Consider the following 12,172-nt stretch of genomic DNA (forward strand, 5'->3'; position numbering starts at 1 on the left):
TATAGATTTGTATGTTGGTATGACACATGACTACATGGGGAAAATATGGTATAGTTTATAACATCATGGATATCAACCTTAGAATATTGGTTGATGTGGACACACATGGATGGTCATCACTCTAAAGTATCTAGGTAGCAGCGCAGATGAATAGTTCATAATTTGATAGGATTTTGGTACAAATAGAAATTTCTCACCACTCACTTTGACCTAACCATGGTAAAATCATATCAAAGTACATAAGCGACATGAAGAAAATTAACATAAGACAAAACATTAGGTGTAATCACCCCTCCCCTGGTGTCTGTAGCTCCTCTTTCAACACATTAGTATTTTTTATATTTTCTCCAAAAAAACAGCCCAAGGCACCATAATTAGATTTTTTGTTACATAATGTCCACCCTTTAGTTGTACGGGATTCCCAGGCGCTAGTGTGTGGGTGACTACACATGATTACCTAGTGGTATGTTGTTGAGGTGTAACAAGTAGTGCCATGCTTGACAACTGTATTGTGGTCAAAGTGAAACAAGTGGACTATGCTAGACAACTGCACACGATCGAAGTGAAACAAGTGGTTTATTCAATTGATGTGCCATGCTCATTGGAGTGTAACAAGTGGTAACTCACACCATGGTAGATGATGTGTACGATGATACTCTCATCATAGTGAAATAAGTGGTGAATATATGTTGTGTTTGTGCCTACCAACGTTTCATATTGGGGTTAATTGTAGAGATGTACAATTAATTGCAATATGTTTACAGAATTAGGTGATTAGCACTGGTTGTGTTGCACATAAGGGATCTTGTCCATATCATGTTATTTTGTATTATTATATGTGATTTGATGATGAGTGCAAGTCACCAATTTATGTGCCGCACGAGTTTTGCTGTTGTAGCATTTTCTTCTACACAATTGAGGACAGTTCCTTCCTCAAATGGGAGGACTGTTAGATGTATATATTTTATCATATTGTTGATGCATAATGATCATAGAAAAATACGCTTGATTTAATGTGTGCAGAAATTCACTTAATAGAATGTGCAAATGTGCACAAGGTTATGTGGGAATGAGCACAAGGTTATTTTATGAGTTATTTTTGTTGGCGAAGAGCCAAATGTTTGTACAAATTATTTATGAATGCTTGTGCATGGCGTTGCTATATTCCTAACGCATATGCTAGAAGAGTTTTGATTATTTACACTTAGTATGTGAACAAGCTCTAGTGTTTGAGCTATTTTTGTAAAAGTGGAAAAGAAAGCCTAATTTTGTACACACAACTAATAATAGCTCCTTAGGCTACTAATTGAATACAATTCTCAAAAATACTCATGTCGTGGAAGTTGAGCTACATGCATTAGGGGGGCTATTGCACCCAATCTTGGAGTCATGCTTGTGAGCTAAGTATTATTTGTTATTCTCTCAAATAGTGAAATATGTTGAACATGTGGTATTTGTTAAAACATGAGGGAATGGTCTCTCTCTCTGTCTCTCTCTCTCTCTCTCTCTCTCTCACCATCTAATCTCAACATGGTATTAGAGTAAGTTTGAACCCCTCTCTCTCTCTCTCTCTCTCATGGCTATGTTTTTGATGTTGCAACCTCCGTGAATATTGTTGCTGCCATCATCATCATCATGATCATCATTATGGCTGCATTTCTCATGATGAGATTTCCATAAGCACCTAATAGCTATGTTTTTTCTTAACACCAGCCTAAAACTTAACCTTAAACATATCCCTTCATTTTTAGTGCACGATGTTGTTGTCCCCTAGTGGTTCCATCATGATCCGTTGTGATCCGTATCTCTCTCTCTCTCTCTCTCTCTCTCTCTCTCTCTCATGGCTCTGTTTTTGATGCTGCAACCTCGGTGAATATTTTTGCTGCCATCATTATCATTATGGTTGCATTTCTCATGATGAGATTGCCATAATCACCAACATAATAGCTATGTTTTTTCTTAGAACCAGCCTAAAATGTAACCTCAAGAAAAAGTAGTATTAAGTCATTTACCAAAACAAGGTAATGAGCTTCAAACTTCTCAGCATCAGTATCATCACAATGCGTGGTTCTTTAAAAATCTTGGAAAGTGAAGCTTTAAGAGAATAGTATGGGTACTGGTTTTTTGAAGATACACCACCAATTATTATGCAACTGGTACTGTACTTGGTGGTGTATCTTCAAAAAACCAGTACCCATACTATTCTCTTAAAGCTTCACTTTCCAAGATTTTTAAAGAACCATGCATTGTGATGATACTAATGTAGAGAAGTTTGAAGCTCATTACCTTGTTGGTAAATGACTTAATACTACTAGTTCTTCTCTCTCCCTTGGGAGGACAAGGGGGGAATCTTGCTACGGCTAAAGGTGTTTGTGATGTTTGTGATGTCATCAATGTGAAGTCTCAAGAAAAGATCAATATTCAAGTGGAAGACTGCTCATGCTGTTTGTGATGTCATCAATGTGAAAAATCAAGCAAAACCAATAGCACGACTGAACATGAAAAAACAAGAAACTTATATTTCTTCTCATTCAAACTGTGGTTGATCTCGACTGATTGTAATGCAGTGTGACTCACCAAACCCACACAAAAAAGGGTAAACCTTTTTTCTAAACAATAATATTAGGCACATTTAGGCACACTGTCAAAGAAACACATGCACATGTAATAAAACTGAATAGACGAGGGCAGAATGTTGGAATAGTAATCTAGTCCAAGATGATATTAACCGTCACCTTCAGGCCCCTTGCATGCGACATGTTCCTTGCTATATATGTAACTAGCTCATTCTGTTTCTCTCCCGTGTCTGTGAGCATCCTCGATTTACTCAGGCCACTAGGCCTCTCTTCTAATTCCCACCAACAGTGGGTAGATCGGTTGCTACAAGGACGACCTCATACAATCCAAAACCCATCTGCGCACCAAGGCTTCTCCAGAGGTAAAGAAAGCGACCGCAGCTTGCTCACTCTGCCAGACCCCCAGCCCCACCATTTTTCCCAAGCCGCAATCTACGCCACAATCCAAGGACCTGTAGAAGGTGCAGGAAAGCAGCCCCTCCACTTGGTGGAAGTAAGCCTTGGTGATGGCCAAGCAAGCGTAGGAAAGCAGCTCCTCCGGATTCAATTCTGGCCGATCGGCAATTAGTGTGACGTTCCGCAAGTGCACCACGTCGCCCTTTGTCAGTTGCGGTCTTTTGTCTAATTTAGAGTCCCAGCAGGAGACCTCGTACCAGCTCACGTCTATGGCGTCTGCCAAGGAAGAGATAGCCTTCTCATAAGCATTCACCTGCGCAAAGTTTAAAGAGGTCCACGTTGGATCAGCTAGCTGGTGCATGTTGAGATTAGTAAAGTTAGAGAGCATTAACGATGTGTATTAGGTTAAGGGTGGTACCTTGGGGTGCTTATTGCAAGGACCGTCTTCAGGAGTCAATCCCTTATCCCAAATGGAGTAGACGGCGACCTGCGTAAGAATCGACGCTTATTGAACTCAGGCGATTTGATTGAATTATTGTGTGGTTCAGCTTTATTATATGAAAGTAAGTGATGGTGTGTGTAGTTAATACCGAAGTGGAACTGAGGCTCTTGAGGATTGCCGAGCGGACGAAGCCTGTGGAGTGGAAGGAGAGGGCCAGCGAGGAGAGGCGGACGATGACGTGGTGGGTTGTGAAGGGCGGGCGGGGTTTGAAGATGCCCACCGAGACCCAGGCCGAGGAGAAGTCCACGCACACACCCAAGCTGGAGCACGACGTGTTGCTGCTACAGCTGCGGCTAGCAGTTCCGGGCATCATCGACGCAGCAGCAGAGCCGCGAGCCTTGTATATAAATGTAAAGAAGAAATAATGAGAACTGTATTACCCAGGTTAGACCTAAATGGACTGCGTCGTATATATGTGTGTGTGTTTATCGGATCATCCTATCCTACCTATGGGAACACGAGAACTCTGCCGGGTGTCTTCCGTCACCAGTGACAACGTAAACAATGGCAGCGTGTTGTTTCGCCTGTTGACGGAGGCTTGTACGTCTTTGACCCTAGGTGCCGGTTAACGATTCGACTACAGGTGAGGTGGATCGGACTTTCTTTGGCCAGAAAGTCGGGGTCACGACTCACTGCTTACCCATTGGACGGTTCTGACAACAAAACTTACCCTTGCCCAAGCGTGTCAGCTTGCAACACGTGTGACGTTCTTTTTTCCCTTTTTGAAAATTTCCTGGTTTTGTGATGTAATACATTTTTTTCCGAGTAAATTATTTGTCTTCTATTTGGAGCTACATTTTTAAGGATAATGAAAAATCCTATTTCAAAAAGTGGCACTAGTTTGAATCTATTATTTTCTGACAATTTTGACAAGCAAATATTGATTTTAGCATTGAATGCATGCATGTTGTACAAGGGGTGGTGTGGCCAATGCCACTTGGATCATGGGCCATTACATGTCTAGAATTGAGGCTATTCTATATACCCTTAATTGATGCTATCCTGTATGCTCCTATAGAGCCATATCAAGGGTAGGTTTAGTTGGTTACTCGCGTCATCAAATTTTACACCCCTCTACATTTTTTAAAAGTGAAATCTTAGAAAGAAGTGCTTCAAAATTTTCTTTTCTAGGATATATCTACATGACCAAGAAACCAGTGAGTAAACAACATTGTCAACATTCATGATGCTGACTACATCCCAAATAGAGGTATGAAAAATATTAGAGACATAAGAGGGTCTAACTTGCAACAGTACTCGGGGAGTTCACTATAAGTAAGCCCTCTATATCACGTGCGTTCAAGGCCTATTTTAAAAATCCCTTATCTGTGAATTTTTCATGAGTAAAATATACCCTTCTTCAATTCAACCTATGAATACCCCCTTTAAATGGTACCCTTATGTATATAAAAAATGTGTAAAAAAGAGTATTTTAAAAATCGCTTCTGTTGAGCCCATGTGCTACGCTTACGTATTTATAAGTGACCCCTCCCCCGGGACCAACTTTATGTCCTATACAAAAGAAAAAAAGTGATTTTGATGTGCCAATATTTTTGTATGAAGATTTAATATGGTATAAAAGCCTCAATAAAAGCATGGTATGAATAGTCCACATTTAATAAAAATTTGTACTCTAGAATTTACAACCATGAAGCTATAGGACATATTAAGGTTCTTTTATACATAATAATTCTAAAGTAAACATTGTACTACTACTTGATGATTGAAAACTCTAGACTATAGAATTATTATGCATAAAAGAATCTTAATATGTCCTACTTGATGATCCTAAGGAAAAAAAGTTTGACTACACCTTTGTTGCTTTTATAGAGAACCCTGTGGGGACGAGGCCCACAATGAAAATCTGGTCAAAGAACAGGGACATTCTGGAAAACCAGACCTCAAGGGGGTGTACCACTGAGGCCATTATGGAGGCCTGCATTATGATGGGTTATCAGATTTCTTGGGAGCAGTCTAGCTTTCTGTTGGAGGAGGAGAGTTGGGCATTGCTTTGTAAACTTCTAAATAAAGCAAAGTGTGCAAGTAGAGGACTGAATGGAAAAAATTTCTGATGTACATGACTTACTGGTGTACTTGGTTTTCTAGCTAATATAGATACTTACTATTGTTTCCCAAAAAGAAAATCTTTTTCTACGATATATCTACATGACCAAGAAACCAGTGAGTAAACAACAACATTCATGACATTGGCGCCATGTATAAACAATATTATAGGCATAAGAGGGTATACCTTGCAACTTTATGTCATATACAAAGTAATTGGATGTGCTAATATTTTTGTATGAAGATTTTATATCGTACAAAAGCCTCATAAAAGCATGGTATGAATAGTCCACGTGTAAAAACAATCTTTATTTATAATTTTCAACCATCAAGCTACAGGACATATTAAGGTTCTTTTATGCATAATAATTCTAAAGTTGACATTGTCCTACTTGATGATGATGATTGAAAATTCTAGACTATAGAATTATTATGCATAAAAGAATCTTAATATGTCCTACTTGATGATTCAAATTTCTATCGTCTAGAAGTTTGAATCATCAAGTAGGACATATTAAGATTCTTTTATGCATAATAATTCTAGACAGTCTAAATCATGATCGAAAACATATAGTCTAGAAGTTTGAGTCATCAAGTAGGACATATTAAGATTTTTTTATGCATAATAATTCTAAAGTTGATATATTACTACATATTCATATGACGATAGTCCAAAATCATAAAACTTTCATTATCATATTTCTACCATAATAGTAGCTCAAAAGAGCATTAAGAAATGTGAAAATTTAAAGAACTTGTAAGGTAATAGTCTCAAGGTCCAAACATTTATGTGGATAAAATCTAGCTATAGATCAACTTGCATATATTTGGAGCTCCCCATGGAGTACTCTTACTTTTGTAAATCGTTCTAATGCACATTAGAACCATCCGTTTCTCACTCGAAAATATACATGTAAGTACATTGAAATGTTTAAAAATGTCTAAAAGAATGCCTAATGCCTCTAATCTATGTTTTACCCAACCTTGTTCAAAGAACAATGTTTCAAAATGTCATTATAGATAGCTTAAATTTGTCTAGAACTCCACTATCATCTTAGTTTTGACTTCATCCTCCAGATTGCATGGCTTTGTAGGTTGGATTCATGCTCCAAATTGAATGGCCATTGCATATAAGAAGCCCTAAAAAAGTTTTCTAGCAAAGTTATCATGAGAGAAAGTTATGGCTTCTTCATGATGGTGGTGCATAGTAAGATCCTTAAGTTCTCTCTCCCTCCTTCCCTCCCTCTCCCTCTGTCTCTCTAAACTCCCAGATAGGCCTGGTATCATAAATCTAAATCTATAAGGTTTTCCATGTTTTTTTTATTGTGAACCTATTGAACTCAATGTATTCCACAAAACAGCTAGGCAATTAGGTTTTTGTAAACAAAAGAAGCCATTAACATAACTTGAATAGTTTAATATACTTTAACATGTTGAATAAATGAGCACATTGTTGCTTCTTTTACACATGCATATGTCTATGTAAGAGGGAGGGAGGGAGAGAGAGAGAGAGAGAGAGAGAGAGAGGACCAAAGTATATATATATATATACAAAGTTCAATTTAATTAGGCAGAGTATACACATAGCCAATTAGCATACATCTCCACCAAGGCACTCACGATGCAAAAACTTCAATAATTAAAGAAAATTTGGAAGTTGTATAAATGGATTTAGGCTTAAGTGGAGGTGTTGAGAAAGAAAAACAAACTAAACCAAATTTTGCTAAAAGTTTGAATATGACGTGCTGACTAAACCTATTAAGTGTCAATGACATGGCTCTATGGATCAATTGCCTCTAAGCGGTTTGTAACAGTTCACAACATGGCAGCTAGGATATTCATAGTTGATATAGATTTGTATGCTGGTATGACACATGACTACATGGGGAAAATATGGTATAGTTTATAACATCATGGATATCAACCTTAGAATATTGGTTGATGTGGACACACATGGATGGTCATCACTCTAAAGTATCTAGGTAGGAGCGCAGATGGATAGTTCATAATTTGATAGGATTTTGGTACAAGTAGAAATTTCTCACCACTCACTTACCTTTTAAACTAGAATCAAATGGCATGTGTGAATGACCTAACCATGGTAAAATCATATCAAAGTACATAAGCGACATGAAGAAAATTAACATAAGACAAAACATTAGGTGTAATCACCCCTCCCCTGGTGTCTGTAGCTCCTCTTTCAACACATTAGTATTTTTTATATTTTCTCCAAAAAAACAGCCCAAGGCACCATAATTAGATTTTTTGTTACATAATGTCCACCCTTTAGTTGTACGGGATTCCCAGGCGCTAGTGTGTGGGTGACTACACATTAAATACTGTGGGTGACTAGTGGTATGTTGTTGAGGTGTAACAAGTAGTGCCATGCTTGGCAACTGTATTGTGGTCAAAGTGAAACAAGTGGACTATGCTAGACAACTGCACACGGTCGAAGTAAAACAAGTGGTTTATTCAACTGATGTGCCATGCTCATTGGAGTGTAACAAGTGGTAACTCACACCATGCTAGATGATGTGTACGATGATACTCTCATCATAGTGAAATAAGTGGTGAATATATGTTGTGTTTGTGCCTATCAACGTTTCATATTGGGATTAATTGTAGAGATGTACAATTAATTGCGATATGTTTACAGAAATAGGTGATTAGCACTGATTGTGTTGCACATAAGGGATCTTGTCCATATCATGTTATTTTGTATTATTATATGATTTGATGATGAGTGCGAGTCACCAATTTAGGTGCCGCACGAGTTTTGCTGTTGTAGCATTTTCTTCTACACAATTGAGGACAGTTCCTTCCTCAAATGGGAGGACTGTTAGATGTATATATTTTATCATATTGTTCATGCATAATGATCATAGAAAAATACGCTTGATTTAATGTGTGCAGAAATTCACTTAATAGAATGTGCAAATGTGCACAAGGTTATGTGGGAATGAGCACAAGGTTATTTTATGAGTTATTTTTGTTGGCCAAGTGCCAAATGTTTGTACAAATTATTTATGAATGCTTGTGCATGGCGTTGCTATATTCCTAACACATATGCTAGAAGAGTTTTGATTATTTACACTTAGTATGTGAACAAGCTCTAGTGTTTGAGCTATTTTTGTAAAAGTGGAAAAGAAAGCCTAATTTTGTACACACAACTAATAATAGCTCCTTAGGCTACTAATTGAATACAATTCTCAAAAATACTCATGTCGTGGAAGTTGAGCTACATGAATTAGGGGGGCTATTGCACCCAATCTTGGAGTCATGCTTGTGAGCTAAGTATTATTTGTTATTCTCTCAAATAGTGAAATATGTTGAACATGTGGTATTTGTTGAACACCGTTACTCCAAATTGAACGCTCTATAGCTCACTAGATTCCATTTTCCAAGCGCTTTCCAACAATAGGTCACATGATATGGTTTTGAAAAACTTATAGGCATGTTATCCAGGTCCCACCTTTTTAGTATTCAAAAAATGGGAGTTGGGAAATTCCCAAACTCACGAATATAGTGTTATTGTGGGCCTTGTCCCCTCAGGGTTCTCTATAAAAGCAACAAAGGTGTAGTCAAACTTTTTTTCCTTAGGATCATCGAGTAGTACATATTAAGATTCTTTTATGCATAATAATTCTATAGTCTAGAGTTTTCAATCATCAAGTAGTAGTACAATGTTTACTTTAGAATTATTATGCATAAAAGAACCTTAATATGTCCTATAGCTTCATGGTTGTAAATTCTAGAGTACAAATTTTTATTAAATGTGGACTATTCATACCATGCTTTTATCGAGGCTTTTATACGATATTAAATCTTCATACAAAAATATTGGCACATCAAAATCACTTTTTTTCTTTTGTATAGGACATAAAGTTGCTCCCGGTGGAGGGGTCACTTATAAATACGTAAGCGTAGCACATGGGCTCAACAGAAGCGATTTTTAAAATACTCTTTTTTACACATTTTTTACATACATAAGGGTACCATTTAAAGGGGGTATTCATAGGTTGAATTGAAGAAGGGTATATTTTACTCATGAAAAATTCACAGATAAGGGATTTTTAAAATAGGCTTTGAACGCACGTGATATAGAGGGCTTACTTATAGTGAACTCCCCGAGTAATGTTGCAAGTTAGACCCTCTTATGCCTCTAATATTTTTCATACCTCTATTTGGGATGTAGTCAGCATCATGAATGTTGACAATGTTGTTTACTCACTGGTTTCTTGGTCATGTAGATATATCCTAGAAAAGAAAATTTTGAAGCACTTCTTTCTAAGATTTCACTTTTAAAAAATGTAGAGGGGTGTAAAATTTGATGACGCGAGTAGCCAACTAAACCTACCCTTGATATGGCTCTATAGGAGCATACAGGATAGCGTCAATTAAGGGTATATAGAATAGCCTCAATTCTAGACATGTAATGGCCCATGATCCAAGTGGCATTGGCCACACCACCCCTTGTACAACATGCATGCATTCAATGCTAAAATCAATATTTGCTTGTCAAAATTGTCAGAAAATAATAGATTCAAACTAGTGCCACTTTTTGAAATGGGAGTTTTCATTATCCTTAAAAATGTAGCTCCAAATAGAAGACAAATAATTTACTCGGAAAAAAATGTATTACATCACAAAACCAGGAAATTTTCAAAAAGGGAAAAAAGAACGTCACACGTGTTGCAAGCTGACACGCTTGGGCAAGGGTAAGTTTTGTTGTCAGAACCGTCCAATGGGTAAGCAGTGAGTCGTGACCCCGACTTTCTGGCCAAAGAAAGTCCGATCCACCTCATCTGTAGTCGAATCGTTAACCGGCACCTAGGGTAAAAGACGTACAAGCCTCCGTCAACAGGCGAAACAACACGCTGCCATTGTTTACGTTGTCACTGGTGACGGAAGACACCCGGCAGAGTTCTCGTGTTCCCATAGGTAGGATAGGATGATCCGATAAACACACACACATATATACGACGCAGTCCATTTAGGTCTAACCTGGGTAATACAGTTCTCATTATTTCTTCTTTACATTTATATACAAGGCTCGCGGCTCTGCTGCTGCGTCGATGATGCCCGGAACTGCTAGCCGCAGCTGTAGCAGCAACACGTCGTGCTCCAGCTTGGGTGTGTGCGTGGACTCCTCCTCGGCCTGGGTCTCGGTGGGCATCTTCAAACCCCGCCCGCCCTTCACAACCCACCACGTCATCGTCCGCCTCTCCTCGCTGGCCCTCTCCTTCCACTCCACAGGCTTCGTCCGCTCGGCAATCCTCAAGAGCCTCAGTTCCACTTCGGTATTAACTACACACACCATCACTTACTTTCATATAATAAAGCTGAACCACACAATAATTCAATCAAATCGCCTGAGTTCAATAAGCGTCGATTCTTACGCAGGTCGCCGTCTACTCCATTTGGGATAAGGGATTGACTCCTGAAGACGGTCCTTGCAATAAGCACCCCAAGGTACCACCCTTAACCTAATACACATCGTTAATGCTCTCTAACTTTACTAATCTCAACATGCACCAGCTAGCTGATCCAACGTGGACCTCTTTAAACTTTGCGCAGGTGAATGCTTATGAGAAGGCTATCTCTTCCTTGGCAGACGCCATAGACGTGAGCTGGTACGAGGTCTCCTGCTGGGACTCTAAATTAGACAAAAGACCGCAACTGACAAAGGGCGACGTGGTGCACTTGCGGAACGTCACACTAATTGCCGATCGGCCAGAATTGAATCCGGAGGAGCTGCTTTCCTACGCTTGCTTGGCCATCACCAAGGCTTACTTCCACCAAGTGGAGGGGCTGCTTTCCTGCACCTTCTACAGGTCCTTGGATTGTGGCGTAGATTGCGGCTTGGGAAAAATGGTGGGGCTGGGGGTCTGGCAGAGTGAGCAAGCTGCGGTCGCTTTCTTTACCTCTCCATCTGGCTCCCCTGCGGAATGGTACTGGAGAAGCCTTGGTGCGCAGATGGGTTTTGGATTGTATGAGGTCGTCCTTGTAGCAACCGATCTACCCACTGTTGGTGGGAATTAGAAGAGAGGCCTAGTGGCCTGAGTAAATCGAGGATGCTCACAGACACGGGAGAGAAACAGAATGAGCTAGTTACATATATAGCAAGGAACATGTCTCATGCAAGGGGGCGGTTAATATCATCTTGGACTAGATTACTATTCCAACATTCTGCCCTCGTCTATTCAGTTTTATTACATGTGCATGTGTTTCTTTGACAGTGTGCCTAAATGTGCCTAATATTATTGTTTAGAAAAAAGGTTTACCCTTTTTTGTGTGGGTTTGGTGAGTCACACTGCATTACAATCAGTCGAGATCAACCACAGTTTGAATGAGAAGAAATATAAGTTTCTTGTTTTTTCATGTTCAGTCGTGCTATTGGTTTTGCTTGAGTTTTCACATTGATGACATCACAAACAGCATGAGCAGTCTTCCACTTGAATATTGATCTTTTCTTGAGTCTTCACATTGATCACATCACAAACATCACAAACACCTTTAGCCGTAGCAAGATTCCCCCCTTGTCCTCCCAAGGGAGAGAGAAGAACTAGTAGTATTAAGTCATTTACCAACAAGGTAATGAGCTTCAAACTTCTCTACATTAGTATCATCACAA

The 12,172-nt window shown here is 39.0% G+C and overlaps 2 protein-coding genes across 2 annotated transcripts; one reads left to right on the forward strand and one right to left on the reverse strand.

Moving 5' to 3' along the window:
* Nucleotides 1-2,642: 2,642 nt before the first annotated feature.
* Nucleotides 2,643-3,888, reverse strand: LOC147640977 (uncharacterized). The gene is made up of 3 exons (XM_086809381.1): nucleotides 3,563-3,888; nucleotides 3,391-3,459; nucleotides 2,643-3,285 (listed from the first exon to the last, which is right to left on the reverse strand). Exons 1-3 carry the CDS (start codon nucleotides 3,785-3,787, stop codon nucleotides 2,881-2,883), a joined length of 699 nt encoding a protein of 232 aa, XP_086665507.1. The 5' UTR covers nucleotides 3,788-3,888; the 3' UTR covers nucleotides 2,643-2,880.
* Nucleotides 3,889-10,498: 6,610 nt separating this feature from the next.
* LOC147640978 (uncharacterized) lies at nucleotides 10,499-11,884 on the forward strand. The gene is made up of 3 exons (XM_086809395.1): nucleotides 10,499-10,838; nucleotides 10,942-11,010; nucleotides 11,116-11,884. The coding sequence occupies exons 1-3, from the start codon at nucleotides 10,614-10,616 to the stop codon at nucleotides 11,578-11,580; spliced, it is 759 nt and encodes a 252-aa protein (XP_086665521.1). The 5' UTR covers nucleotides 10,499-10,613; the 3' UTR covers nucleotides 11,581-11,884.
* Nucleotides 11,885-12,172: the final 288 nt, after the last annotated feature.

Source organism: Cibotium barometz, chromosome 2 (genome assembly GCF_041138505.1).
Source record: "Cibotium barometz isolate CiBa-2024 chromosome 2, ASM4113850v1, whole genome shotgun sequence".
Lineage (NCBI taxonomy): Eukaryota > Viridiplantae > Streptophyta > Polypodiopsida > Cyatheales > Cibotiaceae > Cibotium > Cibotium barometz.